This window comes from Pleurodeles waltl, chromosome 2_2 (assembly GCF_031143425.1).
Source record: "Pleurodeles waltl isolate 20211129_DDA chromosome 2_2, aPleWal1.hap1.20221129, whole genome shotgun sequence".
Classification (NCBI taxonomy): domain Eukaryota; kingdom Metazoa; phylum Chordata; class Amphibia; order Caudata; family Salamandridae; genus Pleurodeles; species Pleurodeles waltl.
Genome location: NC_090439.1, coordinates 176,198,052 through 176,222,889, shown reverse-complemented (window position 1 = coordinate 176,222,889; position 24,838 = coordinate 176,198,052). Strand labels below are relative to the sequence as shown.

The following is a 24,838-nucleotide window of genomic DNA, read 5'->3' as shown; positions in this document are numbered from 1 at the left end:
CTTTTCTCCATCTAATCCCTGTGGTATGTTCCATCCCTTAGGCCGCTGACTTCAGCTTATCCTTTCTTTAGGTCTAGCGCTGGGAATCCCCATTTCTAGGGCAGCTATGCGCTTTATAAACCCCCTTAACATAACATGCTACGTTCATCCAGCCAAACCATGCTAATTTAGTTTAACCTACATGATGAAACCTGTGACCCACAGGAACACAATAACGGCACATAACAAGTGATCTAAAAATACCTCTCATTGATCATAACTCACACCAATAAAAACACATGCGCTTTGATGCTACAAGTCCCTAGAAACCTTGCCAGCACCCCGATGTCACGTATGCACCACACACGGCATGTTTTAAATCAGCAGTTTCTGGCCTTTCCTCAAAGGAACAGAGAACGCCGAATCTCAACAACGTTGCAGCCCCAAGTACGTGGATGGGAAGTAAAGGAACAAAAAAGAAAAATGAATGCCGTGCAGTGAAGGAGTTATTGGCGGGCAAATACCAACAGTGTGTAATTTTAAAACATGAGCACTTTTGGGGTAATGTGCTGTAACCACAGGTGCTTTTATGGTTGAGATATACACTCACATGTTCCTTCTATATTGGAAGGTGTAACACGGCTTGAATAACAAACAACAATATGTCACCATTGAATGAGGGGTCATGGGACTATTCCCTAACAGTACATCTTATTTAATCCTCACCAAACTTCAAAAAGAATTACAAACAGTTGCGAAAATAAATATGATTATAAGGGGGGGGCTATTAGAAAATAATCCTAAAGAAGGCACGTTTGTTTTTATGTCATTAGATTCTGCATCTTAGTGACATTAGAAGCCCTGATGACCTCGTTTAAATTAATTTACCCCACACACAGAGGTCGAAACATGTTGGCTATTTATTACCAGAGGATGGATCATTGATCCCCATGTACCAGTATTGAATGCCAGGACTGAATCATCACGTACACAAAATAAGAGTGCTTTAATTTTAAACAATGAGACATTTATATTTTGAACCATTTTTCCTCTTGCACCATTCTGTGTTTTAAGTATTGCTATGCTATCCCAGAGACTAATGTAGGGGGTCCATATCATTTTGAAAAGTTGATGGGACTCTGTTTTTGGGTCAATATACGATTATATATTTGTGTAAATATGTATGTATATGTCCTTGTGATTCAATGTCACAAACACTGTGCTGTTGATAATTGCTTTGCTTTTTTATGTTGTTTCTTAATTTTTGGCACATATAAAATATTGAATAACAATGCTGGCAACATATTTAATGTTTCATTAAGGAGATTGTGTGTAAAAAAACTTCAAAGAGATAAAAAGATGATAATGGAAATATTGACACACAGTATTTGAAGTATTGCCTTGTTTTTTGCAAATAATTAAACAATAGCTGGTAGGGGTAACTTTATTGTCGTATTTTATTCTAATTGACCCCCTCCCCCCACCCCAACTAGGGCTCTTTAGGATCTCACCCTGGTGCTCAATCCAAAATAAGGCCTGGGACAGTACAGAAGGACGTTTTTTAGGTAGGTAAAGTTTTGGCATTACCAATACAGAGGCTGATGAGTGCGTTGCTGTGTGAAAACCTTATGCTACCCAGTTACACTGGAGCTGCCTTGGACTAATCCATTCAACACAGGGAACCGTTTTTGACCATATGGTTACAACTTTGAATTTTGGTGGGTCCACTCAACCTTTCTTTCTCCCAAAGTCAATAAAGTGAGTTTTTGGCCGACTATAAAATGATTTGAGTGACAATAAAATTCAGTGCTAAGAAGACCCTTGAATAGTCACGATCTGCCCTTCTCTTACTGCCCTGGTCTGAGCAACCTGGAGTACCGCCTCGTTTCTTGCACATTCTGGTCTGGCTGAGACAAGGGCGGCCCCTTCCGGTAGCCACGTACTGCTGACACGTATTTCGCCAAAGCAGTCCGTACCCTCCAGAAGGAGTCCCAGGGGAAAAACTCAATTGGGAAAAAGCCTCTTAATCGGGAACTCCTGACAATAGGAAAAATAGGGAAGCGTCAGGAAAACAGGACTTCAGAATCAGGAACTACAAAGGTTGCAGGGTAAAAGGGCACAAAGAACTCCACAAAAACAGCGAACTGGAGCGACCACCAAAAGGAAGTATTTGCAACACAAGGAAAGTAAGAATCTGGTGCCTTGTATACCCATAAACAGGAGGTGACATGCTGGAAGAACAGAAAATGCCATCTTGGATTTGGAGTATTCCATAAGAAAAAACAGGAAGAAGACACCATTTTAGAAAGTGAAAAAATAAATGCATGCAGGGAAAACATAGAATCCTGTCAAGAAGAAACATGGCCCCAAAGAAAAAAGAAAAGGAAAAAAAGGAAGAAATGCCTCCAACCCAACTTACAGGTAAGTGACACAAAATACGGGGGGGGGGGGTGCTGGAACTAGCGGCATCTGTCAGGCTGTGCACCAAACGCGGCGAGGCCCGAAACCCAACCTTGTGTTATTGGACCACACTGTAGCAACCAAACAGGTTGCAGCATGCCAAACAGTCGGCGGTGAACCCCATGGCCCGAAAAGTGGACCGCCGATCCCACCGCGGCCCTGGAATGAGAAGCTGTGGGCCCCTGCGGCATCACATGATGTGAACATGAGGGCTATAAGTACACCTTATGTTGCTTCCAAAATATTCCCTTTGGCTTTCATAAATTTGGATTTTTTTCTCTGTGGGGGGTGGGCTTTGTCAGCTAGTTCTGCACCTCTGTTTCCAAGTAAAAGACGTTAGATAGGGAGGGGGGTTCATGTGTCTCCTAGATAACCTTGAATTTGTTAAAGTTGAGTTTAAATATATTTCTTATACAATAAGTCCCGTGGTATTCAGTTGACTTTCTATGCATTGACAGTTTCATTTTCTAAAATGCAGTGGTATAAAGTTTATCTCATAGATAAAGTGAGTTACTTTACAGATTTTTGTGAAATAAAGTTTTCATCCTATCAGGACTAAATTCAGTTTGAATTAATTCTCCCCAGCTAATTTGTCTTTAAACAGGACAGTTTACTTAATTAATGGCACTTTGCTTAAGTAATGGCATCTCCAGCATCATTCTACCAGGCTTCACTACTGCTCATTATTTAGTTAGCAACCTCAACCTCATCACAAGAGATAATTAGAATCTGAAGGTTTTAACTGCCCAAATGTGGGAGTGCAAAAATTGGAAAGTTGCCCTAAACCTATCTTTCTCCTTTAAATTTTGCATTGCAGAGTTTTCTCAGGTGCCTGGCAAAACTACTTATGTATTTGCATTAAATGTGGAAACAAAGTAGGGCATGTGCCATCTTCAGCCCTGAAGGGCTTGTGCTAATCTGTTTAGCAGTTTACATTTTCAAAATAAAGTTTACATTTTCAGAACAAGAGAAAATAGAGCTATGTGACAGTTGAGTTCTCAAAATTGGTCGGGTTACTAAAATGTTTATGAAAAGATAAATCTATTTGGCGAAGACTCCAGAACAATTCCTGGCCGTTGTGAGGTTTGAGATAGTAGGGTCTCAAAGTTCTGTGATCAGCTTTACAGGGTGCTACCTATGTCAAGATTTGAAAATAACTGTACTGGCTCTCAGATCTCTTCCTGGAAAAAAACACAATTCTGGAATCATGTGGAAGCAAAGTGAACATAAATCTCAGCCGATGTGGAGAGTGCGGTCCTCTTTTGATAACCGTAGTGATGGAAGTAGAGAGGAACACTGTGGCATAATTAATATGCCACCACTTAGCAACCGTCCCAAAATAAATATGCAAAAATATGCAGCATTTGCTGTACTATTTTCTTGTTCTGCAGATCAACTTTGTGAGGTGAGGTGAAGTTACGTACAATTCAACAACCAAAAATCTAAATATATCCACTAGGAGCTTAGTGGTTGTTATTTTGGGGAGCTGGGGAACGGTCGAGCCCTTCTCCTGTCTGACAAAAGTCCACGTTGTGTACTCAGTTTTTGTGTACTAGAGGTTTGGAAACTGCACACAGAAACCCAGGTCTGGGGATTGGGCACAGGGAAATACTAAAGAATTAGTACCTGCAGCACATACCCGAAGGCTGTTCTGTGAGGAGAATGTATGCAGGGCATGCCATGGGCCTTGCATACAATCCGCAATCAATATTCGGGCAGGTTATTGCCCAAGAGCAATTCACTTCGGTTTCTAGCGCAATGCCCAAAAGCAGTGGGGCCAAAAACTCTACAGTATAGGCTCTGGCGATATGTACTGTGTGTCTGATTGGCCAAAGGTTGAGCACTTTGGGCTTTGGTGGAAGGAAAGCAGGGAACAGAGTATGGTTCATGGCTACAGTGGGTGTACAGAGCCCACTTGGGATGAGTTCTCAGTCTGGTGGACTAAAGACTCTGTGCAACATATGACTTACGTTCTTTGTCCTGTATGGAGTGCTGTTTGGCATGGCCAACAGTTACATAGGCCTCCTGAGCTGTAGGCCACCTGCATGGCAGGGAGTAGGGCACAAGACATAATTGAAGTCACACACAGTACTTAGAGCCTAGGAAAGTAGAAACAGGCTGTATATTGTGCAGGAGCCAAAATATACAGAAAAACACAATCACCGAAAAACTTTGAATAAAGGCAGCTGTAGTTATCACTCATCACAGTATATAGTCTGTAGTGCGAAGAGGAAGGAGCAGAATGCCATCCTAACAGGATTTGATAACAGTGGCGATATAAGGAATATTACTGAGACACGCTGGGGGACTTTACTACAAACACCAGGAGTGCGGATTTAGGTTGATGCAGAGTTGATAACCAATAAATATAGTCTATGAAGAGGAGATTTATTGAACGCAAAGAAAACACCATCTTTATGAACAATAATAGAAGCAATGAAGATGAGAGAAAATAATTGAGAGATAATTGAAACACAAAGTCATCGCATAACAACATTAATTGTTCATTTTGAAAAAACAGACTGTGAATTTTAGAATTTGTCCTGAAGAAGGTGGGATGAAGCATCAAAAAGACCACTGAAACGCTGCGTCAACACTTTTTTACATGTTGTATAAACGTCACTGTATTATTGACACTGTGACACACTTTTGAGAGAATATATGATGTGACACTTTTTTACATGTTGTATGAAAGTCAAAGTATTATTGACACTTTGAGACACTTTTCAGATAATATATGATGTATGAAAATTTAAGTACCATTGATGTTTTGAGACATTACGTGACATTTTAGACATTGTATGAAATCTTGAGTGTTATTGTCTTAAAAAGGATATTAACAAAAAATGTTTTTAGAAAAATATTTTTGAATGGGTATGCAATGTAATGTTTATATTTGATTATACTGTACTAATATGGATATATTTATTAAAAAATATATAAAAATAAAGAAGTAAATATTATCAACAGAAAGGGATTGAGCAGGTTGTTTATTAGGATGGGTTTAACAATGGCCATATGATGAGAACTATATTACCTGTGTTTATTATATGCCAGCAACATTAGTGAGGATTCGTATTGATAAAATCTGTAAAGGTAATTTTCACGTTTGTTATAATACTAACCCCGTCCCTTTATTGGTAATGGGGTACCTCTCTTACGTGTGGGCTCATGACCTGTAGGCCACTCGCATGGCGGGGAGTAGGGCACAAGACATAATTGAAGTCACACACTGTACTGAAAGCATAGGAAAATAGAAACAGCGTGTACGTTGGGTAGGAGCCAAAATATACAGAAAAACACAATCACCGAAAGGCTTCGAATAAGGGCAGCTATAGTTATAACTCATCACAGTATAACGTTTTATAGAAGAAATCACAAATTGCCCTAAAAAGTCTGTTTAAGGGATGTGTTGGATATACTGCAGGACTTTAAAACAACAGAAATTCAATCAGAATTGTAAGTTGCACAATCATAACTCTTCTCATACTCTGATCTGGTCTTGCACGTCACAGACAAGAATGCATCTCTTCTTTACTGATATTACCGGTGACATTAAATATTACTTTACCATTGACTTGTGTTTTTTGTTTCATATAAAGTGTACTGTTCTTTGCAGTTGTGCTATTTGTTAAATAAAAGCTATGCCTTGTGCACAGAGCCAAACAAAACAAGCCATGGCAAAGTGAATAAGCCTTGCTTTAATGTGCTACCTTCGTACTAACCTGTGTTAGCTTATTAAAGCCAGACTTGTTGGCTTTGAAAACGTTTTTTTTAAATATGAAAACAATTAAGGATGAACAATGCATAAGAAACTATTGGAGAAAACCAAGAGAAAATTGATGCAAGGCAAGAGAAAAACAAAAATAAATATATATATATGGAAACCTATTAGGAATGACAGAGACGGGAAAGAACAAAAAAAGATTGTTCCTGTATGAAATACGTATATGAGATAAATAAATGTCTTAAATTGTGTGATTTTGAGATGTGAAATAGTCCCTCATGCATTTGCAAGGCAAGCACACCATGCGAGGTGGGATAGTACACCAAACACCCAGTAGCATGAGGCGAGAGGAAAATACTCCTCTGGGGCATAGCTAAAATACACTTTATGTATATTTGAAAGAATTTGTACCCATAGGTCCTAAGAGGCTGTGAGCTCAGAGCTCTTTGGGCACAGCCACGTGGTATTCCAAGCTACTCTGGGAAAAGGGATGGTGAAAACAGACTCTGTAGCCTGAGTTTGTTGGGTTCTCACATAGGTCTTCAAAGAAATTCACCTGTTAATCTGGCTAGGTAGCATTATTAAGATGTGGCCATGCATTGCTCACAGTGACATCATAAATGAATTTATAACTAAATGCTAGCTATCCATGATCTATGCCATGATTAGACGTTACAGTCTCCATACAGCATAACCAGTCAATTGAGCTTTCTCACCTGTGTACCCCCAGTTTTAAAACAAACTGAGCCTTAGTAGTCCTAAGGTAGTTGCTCCTATTTATTGAACTACTTTTGAGTCTAGGCCTGATTACGATCTTGGTGGATGGGATACTCTGTCACAAACCTGATGGATATCCCGTCTGCCGTATTACAAGTTCCATTATATTCTATGGAAATTGTAAAACGGCGGGTGGGATATCTGTCACATTTGTGACAGAGTATTCCATCCGCTAAGGTTGTAATCAGGCCCTATATGTTTTGTGGATTCTCTATAGGGTAACAGAAAAGAGATTGAAGCTCAAAAGGGGCAGAATATGTTAGCGGTCACTTTGGATAAAATGGAGGTGATTGTTCGGTCCATCAAGAAGATAAGAAGAGTAATGAAGGCTGGGACATTTTGCCAGGTAATACAAAAAGCAAAAACTTTTGGCATTAGTGAGGTGTTAAAATGATCCTCAAGGTTACCATTAACATGATGGCACAGGGAGATGTTTAATACGTCTATATATATTGTGGGTTGTGCCCTCTTACCATTTTGAAAAAACCCTTCAGCAAGGAGAGTAATTTCCGGAATTAATAGTCACATTTAGGGCATGAGAGAAGAAGGACTGCTTGGTATTTGCCAGGTATTCACATTGATTTATTGCTATTAATTAATGTAACGTTTGCCTTTTCCGTAGTTTTTAAAAAAAAATGGTGTATTAAATCATATGTTAATGGTTCTGTTGTATTAGTCATGTGTAAAATAAGTTTGGGTGTTTGACTCGTGTGTTCTATTTTACAGGTCATCAGAACAAGAATCACCAAAGTAAGTTTTATATGTCTTCATAAAAAATACCCAGTATAGTTCATAATACTAATTTAAGTGAGCTTGAGAGTGTTTGTGATAAAGTCTTTACATTAGATTTCAGTTTGGAAACCAGAATAAAAACCATTAGCAGTGGTGTGCAAGCATTATGTCAATATGCTCCTCGGAGTGTGTTTGCACTTACACCAGATGATGGGTTTTAAATTAAAATAGTTGAACATCTGACAATTAAATGAAAACAATTGATGACCAATGAAAGGGATATTGGATTCAGCAAATAGAATGTCTATGGGCTGTATTTACACCAGGTTTCATAGATAGTAACACTATATGACATTGTCAACATTATATTAACATTCCTCTTCAGGTTCAAACACATGGTAATAAATTGCAGAGTGACTTCTGGGAGGGCCGGTGCTACACCTCCCTTAAAGGTCTGCAACAAAGGGTGCCAGATTGCAGCAAATCCCCTAAAAAATGACCCAGTTTTTATTTGGGGGGGACCCAAACGCCAAAATGTAAAATGTGATATAGTCCATGGCTGTAAAAGACCTTAAATCACCGCTGCGTCTAGAATCCATCCTGTAACTTTGGCTCTACAGTCTGTACATGGATTCTTTGGGCACAGCAATACCACATTTGTGTCTTCTGGCAATGAAAAGTGGGACATTTGAGAGCGTCCTCAAGCAACAATGCCAGAGTACTAAAAAGTGAATAGAGTCCATTGTGTCCATTTGCTGTAATCTAATCAATTCACAATGTAAATATAATTTCTAGTGTCATTTGGGAATGAGGTTGATGATTAGTAGATGACTATACAAAGATGTTCTAGAAGTATAGTTAAAACATAAGTGACATATTCCACCTTTTAAGTGTATTCAAATCTACTTTAAGTAACCTCTTTTAGTCAGTGCAAAATTCTGCACTCTCCAGCTTCTCCCGTGAAGAGCATAAAGTAGTAAAACCTGAGTGTTGTACTGGATTGAACACTGCAATAGTCTGCTACAAGGTCATTCAAAGTACACTTTACTGCACCCATGGTCTGTAATGAATATGTCAGGCTAAAGACTCAAGCTTTCATCATGTTAATCAATTGCTCAGGAACTGTTGTTGGCTTCCAGTCCAACTCTACATGAGATTCTTACAGCTAGTTGTGTCATGTACATATGATCATTTTAGACCACCTCCCTTCCAAAATAACTTACAAATCTGAACACCAGTGTATAACTTCCTTACAAATACAAGAGCCCTATTAACAAACAGTTATGAATGAACTCACATAGGTTAAGTGATATGTTACATTTCAGATGTGCTTGTAATGCGCAGTCAGTTTCAGATTTACTGTCACAGATTTCAATGCATTTGCACATATTTCTAAATGTGTTTGCATACTGAATTTAGATTTCTGCATTTGGAAATTTCACACTGAAGTGTGCTTTGTGTTTGATTTGGTAACTGGTTTATTTTTTACATTGTCCGTCCGTTTTTTAGGTGCTTTCTCAGCACTTTTCTATCCTGATAATTGATTTATCCCTGCCTTTCACAGAAGTAATTCTCCAACCATTTTCAAGGAGAGAGGCAATGTGTGAAAAGATTGTCAGTATCCACAAACTTATCAGTTTGTGAAGTTCTGCATTTTGTTCTCGAACTGCATTTCCTATTTTTTTTCAGTATTGTTTTTATTGAGAGCTGTGGAAAAAAAAGAAGGTACATGAACCACAAGAAGGGTGAAAATTCGAATTATTTAGGCTCTACATCTAAGAAGTCTTTTGGGAGTCATGTGAGGTCCTTTTTGCTAGTCTTCCTTCAAGGTGCCCTGTGGTTGAGGGTTAATCCTGTAGCTTGTAGCCTGCCAGGTCACATGTTTCCTTTGCAGAAGTGTGGAATAGAAATGGAGGGATGTAAGGGGAACTAGTTCCATCTATTTCAACTCATACTATAGAGCATTAAAAGTATGTAGAAGTAGTGGAGCTCATGAAATCACTTTACAGGTTCTGTATAGTAAATGCACATGGAAGGCATGTGGGATATAATTCTGACATTAAAATGTGCCATGTAGGTCTGTATATCAAGTGCATCGTTTGGCCTCAAACTATATAGATATATAGGGCACATAATGTCAGCATTGCCACTTATTCACTCGAGTGTCAAATCAATGTCAAATTGTTATCTAATTAGTTGAAAATGTAGCTCTCTGTGTTCACTGTCTCTTTTTGTAGAGAACACATGCATACACTGATGCAGTTATAATACATAATCACATTTCCTAGAGTATGATAGAGCTTGCTTCTGATAGATACTTCTTCTTGCAGATTGCTCACCTTATGAATCTCCCCAGGTGCCAGACTGGAACCAGAAACTTGTCCCTTCTCAATTTCTGCTCCTTCCCAGTCATAACGTTACAGATATATATATGGTGCCACCTAGTGCATCTGCGTCAGTTCCTCATTTACACACCCTTCAACGCAGATGGAGATTGCTGTCTCTAGATTTTTCTGTACTACCAGGGACAGTAATTGATCTTAGCTGCCTAGTCGTATTATAGATTTTCCACTTGGCCTTGTCTTTTTCCTGTGATTTCCCAGATGTCTTTGAGAGACCAAAGAGGTTAACTCCAAAAGTGACTCTAGTCACATGACTCATTATTTGGGGCCTACCTCTGATGACTCTTTTCCTCTCCCCACTTGAGGGGTATTTGCCTCGTTAGTGCCTGGCTACGTTCGAGGTGCAAGATTGTCTGTGACTGTTTCCAAACTTTTACCTTGGCATCATCCTTTGACACCATGCTGATTGTGCTGTATGACTTTCCAGCATTCCCAGTGATTGGCTTTTATCCTGCTCAAGTGGTGGCTTTCACACAGACTTTGCTGGTAATGTTTCACTCTCCTTGGGATCTCTTTTGAGTGTCTCTGAATTCCAGGGTGACTTTGAGCCTTACAGCGTCTTTCCTGTTGGTGGTATCTACACCAGTGTTGGTCAGTCTTGCTGGGTTTGGCAATGTTGGTTCAGCCTTAACTGCTCCCAGTTTTGCTGCCAGATAAATGTTTGTTTCTTCTGCGTCATCTCTGGCATGGCACAGTACTAAACTCCACCTATTGTTTTCCTTCCCCTCTTCCCCACACAGCTGGGATTACATTTAGTATTACACTAACATTGCTTAAAACATGTGCAGGTGATGATCTTCCCATGAGACAGGCCACCTGGTTTTTAAGACTATGGATGTCCTTTGGTGGCTGTTTTTAATGGACAAGTAGAGGATGTTTCTGTTTCTTCTTCTGACTCTGTCAAATGACTTTACGTTCAGTCCACCAGTGATATGGTTTTTGGGTTGAGGTTGACGTAGATTGGCCTACAAATTTACCTTTGGATTACATAATGACTTTAAATTCTACCTTTTGTAAGGCAGCTTTATTCTTAGAATTGCCTTGGAATTGCCCCTGCCTACAGTGGAGATGAAGGCTCAAGATATTTTACATCTGTGCTCCTCCTCATTGGAATTCTTGTTGGAAATCCTTGAGGTGCCTAGGGTCTCCTTTAGTGAGATTTGGGATATGCAGCAGTTAGTGTTTGAATTGGGCACCGGTATCACTCAAGTGAAGATGAGCCAGCCTTTTTGTCTTTTGTCCCACTCTAGGATCATTTGAAGTATCCTTTCTAATTGGCACTTGGGCCTTCCAGCACTCAATTTGCTGCTTTCTCTTCCCCTCTGTCTGAGGAGTTGTATTGTGTTAATTGGTGGGAGGAGAGTGTTCTTGTCAGAGACCTTCACCCATGATTCTTGTAATGCCTTGTGCTTGTTTGCATGTTCCTCACCTGCCCTTTGAATAATGGTGGTTGTACTTTTTCTGGATGTTTATTGAAGTGGTGTGTGATAGTTTTGGTGCCACCAAGGAGCTTTTGCAGCCTGTTCTTGAATTGACCTGCTCAGTTCCTAGCTTTGTGGTCTCATCTGTGTCCCTATATCGCTTAATTCATTTATGGTGCTCCAGCCTCCTGAAGGAGATTCAGGATGCCAGATTGGAGTCACAATTTGATGGTTCTCATCTCTCTGATGTATAGGCTTGTTTGCCTCTGGAAATCTTCTGGTTAGAAGGGGCATCCGGCCTTTCTGGATGCGTAATGCTTCCCGTATGTTGGTTTCAGAGACAATTTAGGTTTTCTGATAATTGCTTGAGCTCCAGGCTCTACAGAGACAGCAGTGTGTGGGGCAGATTTGGTCTAGTTGTGAACTTTTCCCTACAGGCATTAGTACTTCAACCCTCTGTCTTTTTGGCTTTACATGTCATTCTACATTGATGGTGAGATGCAGTATGAAATTGGTTGCCCTCCTACTGCCTTTTGTAAGCATTGTAGTTTCTCCTTGTCCTTTTGTTACATGGTGGTCGTGTTTGCTGTTCTGAATACATACTTTGAACTAGTATTGAATCTTTCATAGATTCACATGCTTGAACCATTCCCAGTCATCAATATGGGAGTCCCTCAGTACCATAACATAGCATTATGTATTGTTATCAAAGGCACTAATGGCAATGAACAATGTTGTTAATAACATGTCCATGTCCTCTTGTAAAAAGTACCAAACTTGAACCATGACCAATCAGGGGACAGCACCCTCCAAAATACTCTCCAGAGAGGCTGTTTCTCCCAGATTTTCTACTACACATCGTGTGAAAGGAGTCTCCCTGAGCTGTGCTCAGGTTTTTCCTTTTCTTGAACTTACTTTATCTTCAACATGACCAAAACCCCTAAAAAGGTTTTATTATTTAGACTTTGCAAGTCCTGTGTCAAGAAGCATCTACATGTGGAAAATCCACATAAGGAGTTCCTTTACTGCCTTTACCCAAGTCATCAGGTGAAGGATTGCAAAACTTTTCCTACAAAAACGCTAAAGGACAGAGAAGGCAGGCTAATTCTGTGGCTACAGAAGCCCATGGGTCACACTTCTAACAAGGAAAGCCAACACTTCTGAAAGATCCAGAAAAAGAGCAAGATTCTCTGACAAACCATCTGGAGGAGGCAGGAAGGCCTTCAAGTCACATCATAAAGACTCTGCCAAGAAGGAGAACAAAACTTCATATCGCCTCAGACAAAGCCTCCTCTCGGCCATCTACACTGTCTCACAAAACTGGGGAAACTTCCATCTCCATATCTACCAAACATTTACGTTGAAGACATCACCATTGACTGTACTCTTGTCGATGATTACTACAACAACGGTTACTGTGGTCTTGTCAATGAGACCATCATCGGCAAGCACTACAACAACAGCTGTTGACACGCTCATTCGGTCAACAAGAACTTTCCCTACGTTGACGGCCCCGTCGACAGTACCATCAACAAAGAAGCCACCGTCGACGACTCTGCTAACAACAACACAGTCGATGGCACCATCAACAAAGACTCCACCATCGACGATGACTCTGTCGACAACAGCACCAACGACCACAACATCGGCGATGATGGGCCCGTCAACAGTGATGTTAAAATTTTCAAAAAAGACAATTACTCCAAACTTTATTCTCCTAATAAAGTCTCTCCCTATCCTCCATCACATCTCTTGGATCTGGAGGAATCGAATGATGTTGAATGATGGTTCGTGACTGCGCATAGCCTATCTGAGCTTCTGGTTAAATGCCAGGATGATGACGAAGATGACTTTATGAAAAGACCACCCATGCTGCCAACAGTATAATTCTCCTCAGCACAGGTATCTCTGTGAACGCTATGATTACCAAAAACAACAGGACGATGTACAAATACCTATCTCTCTTGTACATGATCTGCAAACAATGTTACAGGGCTATAAAAGATCTCCAGACATGGCATCAGAGCCACTATCTCAGCCTCTTGCACACTCTACACCTCCTCCTATACCTCCCCCAGTAATTCCTGAAGTTACACCATGATCAAACGTGGCAGCACCACACAGAAATGTTCCTTCTTCCTCAGAAGAGGACAGAGAAGAAGAGAGAAATCCAGGAGACTATTCAACCGCAAAACGAGTGGGATGATTATCTAATTCCCACACTTTCACCTCCACTTCTGCATCCGCCGGTTTCACCACCAAAGGACATAGGTGGATTCCATAACCTGATGGATAGAGCAGCCAACATATTTCACCTTCCAACCTCAGTCAAACAAGCCGATTGCTGTCTTTACGATTTCAAGGAACAAGCAAGGAAATGTGTCAGGGCCATTCCCATAATAGACTACATCTAGGAAGAGGGGATTATGATAATGAAACAGGCTTTCGACAGTTAGCTGGCGCAGCAGTACCTAGACGCCAAAGATGGCTAAAGTCAACATTGTCCAGACCGGAGGTACAGTCTAAGGTCCTTGACATGGCTTATGGCAGAGAGACATTGTTTGGTAAACACATCGATGGTACCCTCTTAGCTATTAAAATGAACACATATACAGCAAGATCCTTGGGCACTGTCCAATATAAAAAAGCTCCCTTTTGGTGAGTCCACAGAATATTTTTTTTATCCTACAGAGGGGCCAACCAAAGACCACAACATCAGCCCTTTCAGTCCCAGTATAGGCTACCCTACCAGCAGCAATACTGACAACGTCCTACAACTGCCTACACTAAACAGGCCACCCGCAGAAAACAACCCTCCCATGCTAAAGGCACAGGTCACAAGCGGTGACCTCCATCGGGTATCAGCCACAGCATCATCTCTACATCCAGTGGGTGCGAAGACTTCTAGACATTTACATCAATGCAAAAAAATAACAGCAATCAGTTGGGTCGCAGACCTAATAGAGTATGGTCATACTCTGAAATTTACAGAAACATCACATCCCGACTTGGATGACTGGCTCCTCAAAGTCCCAACAGCAAAACAGGCAAGAGAATCAATGCAAGCCTGTCTCAACCTTGGGGCTAATGATGAACTCTCAGAAATCAGATATCATCCCGAAGTAGAATATATTGTTTTTAGGGGCTCTTCTGGACACCATACACAACAAAGTGGTTTTATCCCAGGACAGACAATACAAGTTAAGACAACTGGCAATCAAACTTTCAAGCAAAAGATCCATTTCAGTACGTCCGTACAAGTTCATGCTAGGCCTGATGTCGTCTGTGATAAATCTACTGTCTCTTGCGAGACTCAAAATGAGACTACTTCAGGAAGAACTTTAGAAGCAATGGATACAGAAAGGAGCATTTGTGGATATGGTAACCATCACTCCGAACATGAGAAATGCCCTTGCGTGGTGAACCCAGACTTCCCATTTATCTCAAGGCCTCACATTCCATCCTCACGTACTGGAATTTGTGATAACCACAGACGCTTCCCTTCAGGGTTGAGGCGGCCATCTTCAGAATTTACAAATTCAGGAAGAGTGGTCACGGCAATAAAAAGCATTGCATATAAAAAGCCTGGTGTTAAAGGCCATCTTTCTCACTATTCAAGCCTTTCTTCCAAGGATAGCAGGCTCATATGTGCTGGTCTGTACAGACAACACGACGTTGAGGTGAATTTGGGAATGCAGGAGATGCCCTCTGCTCAGCACGTGAATATTGTGGCCCTTGCTCAAACACCCAAGCCCACCCAAAAAAATCTGTGATTTCCCCACTCCCACTATTGGAGGTCACAGAATCACCACTGACTTCTGGCCATGATCGGATCCGAAAGACTGGTTTGGACACCCCGCCCTCGGGTCCATTGTCAAACATTGCTACAAAGACCAAGCCTTCAGCAATGGTCTCCACCTCCTCGGCTAGAGGGCATGCTTCAGCATTGACCCGACCCTCAGTGCCGACCCAGCAGCTGACTCCTACTCCCTTGGCGCCAACAAAGCCTCACCTGTCCAAACCAAAACATTTGGTGCCGAAACCTACAAGACCATCTTCAGCTTCCACGTCCCCTGTCAAACCTATTCTCAAAATATTGGACATTCACCAGAAGAAAGTTTTGATTCAGTGACGACTGACTTAATTATTGCTACTCCTTCCTCTCATCCACCTTTAAAGAGGAAGCTGACTTTTAAGGAAGCACTAGACTTTCACCTTGCAAGGAGGAAGACTAAGGACAAGGCCATAAGCCCTGCCTACCATCTTCCTCCTACACCACCTCCCCCTCCACCCTCATCTCAATCCCCATCCCCTCGTTCTCCTCTCCCATCCTCACCCACACACGACCCACCAGATATCTCCCCTCAGAGGTCTCCACAGTCAGACACAAGGGGGCTAGAAGGGCCATCAGGTGACCCTGATCCTTGGAATTTATATGACATTAGTGCTACCACACCGCATGGCCCTGTTCTATGCCCAGCTTCTCCCTCCCCTCCTGAGGATGCAATTGCTATGACGGCAGCCTTTCATAATGTCGAGCTGCACAAAGAATCCCTAGAACAGGGCTTTCTTTTAGACACCCTAGCTTCTACACATAAGGATACTCAGTTTTTGCCCATGCTACCTGGCATGATGAGGCATGCCAAATAAGTTTTTAAGGATCTAGTCTGACCTAGGGTCATCACCTCTCTGGTGGCCCAAAAAAATATAAAGCTGTTCCTTCTGACAGTTTCTTCACCCAAAGTCAAGAACCACCAGACTCCATTGTTGCACCTATTGCATGCAAGAGGGCAAGCAGTCATGCTACTGGGGATACCCCTCCTCCTGAAAAGTAAAGCAAGTGGATAGATGCTGCTGGGAAGAAGGTTGCTGCGCAGGCAGCCAACTGTTAGTGTATTGCCAATTCTCAGGCCCTGTTGGCCCGTTATGGTAGAGCCCATGCAAACAAGATGAAGGAGTTTTTAAAGTTCCTCCCTGAAGAGCATAGGGAGAGAGGCCAGTAAATTGTCATGGAGGGGCAAGCCATTACAATCAATTCTATCTCCTCCGCCCTTGACACAGCAGATACTGCTGCTAGAGGCATCAATACCAGTGTCCTTCATGCTTGGTTAAAGTGCTCTGGTTTCAAGCAAGAAGCCGAGCAGAAAGTATTAAATATGCCCTTCGATAAAGCGCACTTTTTTGGTCCACAGGTAGAATCTACCCTTAGATAAAAAAGGAGACTGACATTGCTAAGGAAATGGGAGCGTTGTAAACTTCCACACCCAGTGGCTCCTTTTGTTTCCCAGGCTACAGAGATACTATAAATCCACCTCCAAAGATGCCTCCAATTCCCAACAAAAACAACCCCAGATTGCCTTCTCCAAGGGTTAATATGGGCTCCTTCAGGGGAAGTAACTGCAAAGGCAGGGCCAAGGGTACTCCGCACAGAGAGCAACACTCACTGCAATGCGGTGCCTAACCAATCGCCCCCACCCCCAAACCACACAACACCTGTCAGAGTCAGAGTACAGTTTTTTTATCCAGTTTGGAATACCATCCCCACAGGCAAATGGGTACTAGCCATTACCCAAAATGGCTATTGTCTGAAGCTCCACTCCAGCCCAACATCTCACCTCGCACTCACAGGTTATCATAGGAACATCAAACACTTCTCAAGCAGTAAGTCCAAGCCCTTCTTCTCAAAGTGGACCCGTTCCTCTTCAACACAAAGGCTCAGAAGTATACTCCCTATACCTCTTATCCCCAAAAAGGACAGGTCACTAAGACCAATCTTAGATCTCACACTGCTAAACAAGTACATCCTATCTGAACACTTCCATATGGTCACCTTACAGGATGGCACTCCGCTTCTTCAACAAGGCGACTTTATGGCAACACAAGCCCTAAAAGACATGTATTTCTACGTACCAATATATCCGGCACACAGCAGACACTTAAGGTTTGTCATAGCAAACATTATCAGTTCAAAGGTCTTCCATTTTTTTTTGGGGGGATGGATATTCACAAAAAGCCTTGCTGTGGTCTCAGCACATCTGCAAAAACAAAATGTCCATGTATTTCCCTACCTCAACGATTGTCTCATCAAAGCCAGCACACACCAGCTGTGCCAACAACACACTCAGATGACACTGTGGGGGTCAGTAACCCCGTCGGAAGACCGCCGGCCCAGCGGGAAAGACCCTACCACAAGGAAGCCAGCTCCGAATGGAGCCGGCGGAGTTGCAGGGATGCGACGGGTGCAGTGCAAAGCAGACAGTGAAAATCTTTATGGGGCCCTGTTAGGGGGCCCCACGACACCCGTTCCCGCCATCCTGTTTCTGGCGGTGAAAACCAGGGTGGCGGGAAGGGGGTCAGAATCCCCATGGCAGCGCTGCAAGCAGCGCCGCCATGGAGGATTCCCTGGGCCAGGGGAAAACCGTCGGGAAACCGCTGGTTCCCCTTTTCTGACCGCAGCTTTACCGCCCTGGTCAGAATGGCCCTGAAAGCACCGCCAGCCTGTTGGCGGTGCTTCCGTGGTCCCCGGCCCTGGCGGTCCATGAATGACCCCCTGTATCTACTTCACAGGGTAATGTTTACTGTCAGTATCCCCAAGTCTCACCTTCAGCCTCTACAAGTTCAACCGTATTTGGGAGCAATCTTAAACACACAATTAGGATTAGCCTACTCCGATCCCGCTCAAATTCAGGACATTCAGATAACTCTGTTCCAGTTCCAGGCAAATCAAACACTCACAGTAAGGATGGTCATGCGTCTGCTATGAATGATGGCTTCTTGCATTACCATAGTTCCCCTGCAAGGTTACACATGTATCCTTTGCAGCAAAGTCTAGCTCGTCAGTGGTCTCGGTCACAAGGTCACCCGGAAGATCTAGTGTTGATGGACCCCCACTCTCACCATTCTCTGCAATGGTGGAACATCAACAACCTGTTAAAGGTTGGGGGCCTTTTCTGAACCTTGTCCGCACATCTCTCTCCCCACAGATGCATCACAGACAGGTTGCGTTGCCCACCTACAAGACTTGACAGTACAAGGTCTTTGGGATGCCAGACATCAATCTCTACAGATCAACAGCCTGAAGCTTCAGGCGGTCTACCTAGCACTGAAAGCTTTCCTTCCTCACCTATCCCATAAGATTGTCCTGGTCCACATGGACAATATGACAGCCATTTGTTATCTACAAAAACAGGGTGGGGACACAGTCTTCACAACTATCACACCTGTCTCAGACCATATGGAAGTGGGCTCTTCACCACAACCTTCCAGAAACAGACAACGACCTTGCACACCTGCTCAGCAGGATTCAGCAATAAGTCGACGAATGGGAACATCACCCACAAGTCCTTCCCCCATACTTCCAAAGTAGGGGTTAACGCTTTTTGCCACAGCAGCAAACATGAAATGCCCAAACTTCACGTCCAAGTACCCACACCCACTATCCAAGGGCAATGCCCTGTGGATGAGTTGTTCAGGGATATTTGTCTGCACTTTTCCACCTTTCCTACTCATTCCATTTCTAGTTCTGAAGCTCGGGCAAAGGTATCACAGCATGATTCTCGTAGGTCCCACTTGGGCATGTCAGCCCTGGTTCACAACACTGCTAGATCTCTCAATGGGACCTCACAAGAAGCTCCTCAATAGGCCAGGCCTTCTCACTCATAATCTTTGGCAAATCAGACACCCAGCCCCACAACTCCCAACCTAGCAATTCTGTTCCTGTGGTCATAGAGTTTGGCTACCTTGACTTGCCACCAGAATGTATGGACATTCTCAAGGAAGCATGCAGACCCAGCACTAAAGCCTGTTACGCAGCAAAATGGAAAGGTTTAATTTGTTACTCTGAATCCAAAGAAAGGGATCCTTTAAAAGCCATGGTGCTACCTGCTTCACTTGCAGAAGGCAAATTTAGCTTACACTTCTAGACGGTTACACCTCTGCAATAGCTGCCTATCTCCAAAATAGACAGCATCTCTCACTCTTTAAAATTCCCATCATCAGTGCTTTCATGGAAGGACTCAAACAAGTTATTCCTCCTTGGGCTCCTCCAGTACCCTCCCGGAACATTAATGTTGTTATTGCTAGATTCATGGGTCCCCCATTTGAGCCTCTACACTCGTGTCCATGTCAGTTCCTTTCATCGAAAGTGGTATTCTTAGTTGCATGTTAGTGAGCTCCAGGCTTTTATCTTAGAAGAACCTTTATTCCAAATACATAGAGAGAATGTGGTTGTTCATACTGATCCTAAATTCCTACCTAACGTAGTTTCACAATTTAACCTCAATCAATCCATCGAACTCCCAGTTTTTTCAAGCAACCAGATTCTGTCGCAAAAAGAGCTTTTCATACCCTAGATGTCAAGAGCGCACTCATATTCTATATAGAACTTAAACTTTCAGGAAAACTAAACAACTCTTTGAAGCCTTTTCCCCACCTCATAAAAGGAAACAAATATCCAGATCAGGCTTAGCCAGATAGATAGTCAAATGTATTCAAACTTGCAACATTAAGGCCAAAAGACCTTTACCAGTCCCTCCCATAGCACGCTCCACTCCTTAAAAAAGGGAGCAACTATGGCCTTTCTTGGAAACATCCCCTTAGCGACATTTGTAAGGCAGCTACATATTTTACACCACACACCTTCACCAAACACTACTGTGTAGATGTTTTATCATGCCAACACGCCAGTGTAGGTCCAGCAGGGCTAGGCACCCTTTTTCAGACTACTACTGAAACTCCCGCAGGCTTTTCAGCGCTTCTAAGAAGGGATTACTTTACAGTCTGTGCAGACCATGTGTATCTACAGCCACACATGCCATCAAACATATTATGTTACTTATCCTATAAGCATCTGTTCATGGCATGTAGATTCTCATGCACCCTTCCTCCTCCCCAGATGCCTGTGTCCATTGTAGTTACATTATACATTTACATTTGGCACGCTCATTACTTTTTTTTAACACATACTTTACACTCCTTTCTCACCCCCTGCGGAAAAACAGTCTAACAATGCAGTCAATGTCATGAGCAATATCACTGAGAGTAGGAGTCGCCTACCTCGATACTTACGTCTTCTTCGTAGAAAAACAACTTGCACAACTCCAAACTCAGCACTAGATGGCAGTAGTATTCAAAACATGTAAATCTACAGCATTACATGCCACAAACAGATGCTTACATGGTAAGTAACATAACATATGCTTTTGGACTTAACTGGCCTAGCTGCTGTTGGTTACTAACAGAAGGCACTTAATTGGCTTGGTACCCAGCAGACCATCTGCAGTGTGATTCCCCATTCATAGATGTTCCACCTAGTGCAGTGTCATTTCACCATGAACTGCATTGTAGGTTGGCTCTTCCCACCTAACTAACGTACTTGCTCTCACATTTACATGTTTGGTTAGGTTACAAGGGTGGATTACTGTGCTATGTCTCCTTGTCTAGCGGTAAGTGTGCAACTGGCCTTTTTGGACCTCAGCCCTCTAGGCTTGATTTGCTCTATCAAGGATGCTCACATTTTCTGTTATTCCTGGATCCTGCACATTGTTTCTCCGGGATACCTGACCTTCTTGCCATTATCTTTCACCTTAGGCATTTGGCTGTCTTGAGGTTGTGGAACTGTCTTTGGCTGTATCTTTGGGCTGCTAGGAATTCTCTCCTCACCTTGGTTGTTCGTAGTAGGTCACATTCCTACTTGCCATAGGTTCTTTTTGTCCATATTTAGTTATGCTTCATTCTCTGCACTGCTTTTTTCAACTGACGATATCAACTGAATTGTTCCTTAATTGGCTGTGTAATGAAGTATACCAAAAAGTGATGGATGGAATGTTTGAAATAATCTTAGCCAGTGGTAACTACTCGGACTGCATCCCAGTCCATTGTTATTTTGGACACCATGCCACCTCAGTTTGAGCCCAACCATATGCAAAATCATCTTGATGTTGCTCCAATAGGAACAGTTCAGCTGTAACTGCCAGGCCAGGTCCTTCCTGAAGCAGACCACAACCAACCCAAACCTGTTTTCTCCCCTATTATTACTCATCAGTCAGGTATTGCCTGGTTCCAGTTATACAGTGTGCACGGAACCCATGTCTGGGTGCACTTATCCCACTTGGGTAGTCCTGCAAAAGTGTACACAAAAGTGATGGCTGGAATGCTGGAAATAATATCAGCCACTGGTAATTATTCTGGACCACATCTCAATCCATTGTTGTTTTGCACACCATGTAACCTCATTTTGAACCCAGTCATATGGAAATTAGTTTTGACCCTGCTCCAATAAGAACAGTCCAGCCCAAACTGCCAAGCCTGGTCCTCCCTGAACTGGACCACAGGCAGGCCAAGACTGGTTTCCCCCTTTTGTTGCCCTTATATGTCTGTGTCACGAGATAGAGACAGAACCACTGTGCCACCTCTGTGCCTGGGATACCTATTTCAAGTTTCTGGATCAAGTGTGGTATGTGAGCAGATGCAGGTGAAAAAATGGCAGGCAGATAGAATACCCACCAGAAAGATCATAACCAAAGGCAATTAACATCTTCATCTCTATGAATAAGTACCACACATGCAGTCATTATGCAGCACCCTATAATATTTTGTCTGAGCCACACCTTTAAATAAACTTAATTCTGATGGACAATTCTGAACGCAGCTTCCTTACGTTACTCTCCAAGAGCCTGCCTGGGTCAGAAAAACTTCCCTATGCAGAGCTCCAGCATGATGCTAGATGGCACTGGGTAGTTCCGTGCTGACTCCACGCTGTCTTGGAAGTGATGGAGCAGAGCAGCATATAAGCACCACTCCTTTGCATTGACTTGTAAATGATTTCACCAGGGCGTGTGGGAACCCAACCCTACGCAGTGTCCGTACCCAAAATTAAAGTTTTTCAAGCCATGCTGCGACTGCAGAAAGCAGAAATCGGTTATAGACCTGCAGATATGTGTTTTTGTGTCTGTGCTCAGGCCACAACTTTAGGTCATGTTATAGGTGCTCCCTAATACACCTGAGTGCAGTCGGAGACTGGGAGGCAAAGCTGTATGCTGCTGAAGACAAGAAGTTGCAACCTTGTCATAAGTGCTACCCCTTGTACAAATCACAGGTGCAGATCCAGTCCAAAGGTCTTTCCCCCAACTGCTCAACTTTAGGCTTTAGTCATATATGTTAAGTCCACAATCGTAAAGTCCAGCTCCAAGTGCAAGCACACGAAAGTAAAGCAGGACTCAACCCAATTCGGCCACTTTAACTCCAAAGAAAAGGCACAATTGTATCACAATGTCAATTGCATCCCTTTGAGGTATCCAGCCACTGAACCGATTCCTCAGGTGGTTACTAGACTTGTGCTGACTCTGGTAAAGACTTCTACCCTGACCCCAAGATCCACACTGGTCCCTGCCGGAAGAGGACCCAGTTCCAATGTCTGTGCCGGAGCCCAAACCAGTTCAGGCTTGCGACTGGCCAATTTTGTGCTACGAAATGACAAAGTGCAACTAATCATCATGCAACTTGACTCTAACCGGTTACCTCTGCCACACTGCACCTATCAGCAGGTGGCTCATCATCTTTATGGTTCTGACTCTGATCCTATGTCAGAGCAGAGGGCACATCAAGACGCTTATGATGATGATGATGATGGTCATGAGTAATGGTTGCTCCCTTCCCGCCTCATTTTATTCATTATGAATTATACATTGATTTCCAAACTGTCAACGAACGTGACACCTTGCATGAGGCACAGGTTGACTCACCACTTAGGTCACCACTGAAATAATGTTTTGGTTGCCTTGATAGTCTAAAGGCCAGCTGAAGCACTAAGGTTACAGTTACCTACAGATACTTTGGTAATGGTTGCACTTGCTTGATAGCCACTACCAGTAAGTTCACTCCAGTTCTCTTTAACATTATTCAATTAAACAAAACATTTGGCTGTGGTGATCAGCAGACATTTTTTTTAAAGGGTTTCTAAAAAGGAATACAATGTGTGGGAATTTAAGAGTAAGAGACTGGAATAAAAACAAGGATACACATATTTCTATTATTTATAAAACAAAATGTTAGGGCTCTTAGAGTTTTCTCATAGGGGATCCTTACAGGTATCTCACAGCCTATGCCAGCTACTCATGAACCTGTTGCTTCCTTTTAATGATGCTATCAGTTACGTTGATGGCTACTTGACTCAGGCCTTGTTCTTTCCCACCATTGATTAGAGAGGTGGCCAGACATCACAAACCAGTGCATGCTGATCCATATTTGTTTTCCCCAAGCATTCCACCCAACTAGAGACTTATCATGCAGGCCTCTAGCAGTAACTTCAATCCATACTTCTTTCCAATCACAGGTAATCCTAGAAGATGTAGGAAGTCCATGAATCATCTAGCATAACAATCCATGAGTACTGTCTTTTTCTGGGCCATGTGGAGCATGGCCAGCAAGATCTTCCCAGCAGGCCACTTTGGCTCATGCAATTTGTGATGGGCAGGATGTGGGCAAATATATTATCTGTGCCGGTTTGAATCCTACGGATTGCCTGGGATGGGCAGTAGGGACTAGTATTGTACTTAGTCTACACACATGGATGTGTTCAATAGGATTCTTCGGAGATGTACAGGCCTGCCTCATAGGTATGCCTTTTAATGTGTCCCACCTTCTTGGTGATAAGGCAGACTCTGCATCAGAGCTTTTTAAGGACAGTAGAGCTTTGGGGCTGTTGAGCCCTGCTAGTTCCCTGTATCAATTCAGAGAGTGTAGAGGCCATTCCAGAGGGCTGGAGGTATAGACAGAGACAGCCTTACCAACTAATGCAGCAGGCACCCCAGACCATTCGAGGAGATAGAATTGGGTCTGGCAGGCAGAGTGCAGGCCAGTAGGGACATCATTCCATCAATTCCTCTTCCCCTGCTGTATCAGCCATTAAACCACTTTAGTTTGCCTTTGGTGGTGCATGCCTAACTGGTAGGGGATCATGATTTTCTATTTCGTCCTAGGCTTGTGATCCATCACCTCACACATATGGATCTTACAAATAGTTCAGAACAGCTATGCCTTACCTTTTGTCTGCTCAGCTCACTATTCCTCCCACACCAAAGTGGGTTTCCAGTCAACACCAGTCAGCAACACTAGTGCATTCTATTACAAGGGACACACTATGTTCAAGGCTTGGAAGATATATACTTGATCACTAATCTCTCTGGTTTAATGAATGATCCTCAGTTTTCCCCTCTGACACTAGCTCAGGACCTTGGAATTGATACTACATGCACTATGCACATCATAGTGACTCCCTAGCCAGTTTTCCGTCCTCAACTACCAGCTGGCATTACTATTGATTTCTTCCATACTGCAGTTCC

The 24,838-nt window shown here is 42.7% G+C and overlaps 1 protein-coding gene across 5 annotated transcripts in view; it reads left to right on the top strand.

Moving 5' to 3' along the window:
• The window catches only part of PTPN3 (protein tyrosine phosphatase non-receptor type 3), a 1,694,656-nt gene that overhangs the window by 1,015,289 nt on the left and 654,529 nt on the right, over positions 1 to 24,838 (top strand). For all 5 annotated transcript variants that reach the window (XM_069219598.1, XM_069219596.1, XM_069219595.1 and 2 more), the window contains one exon: positions 7,670 to 7,693. In XM_069219598.1, the coding sequence (XP_069075699.1) occupies positions 7,670 to 7,693 (24 nt within the window). The remainder of the gene's footprint in view (positions 1 to 7,669; positions 7,694 to 24,838) is intronic.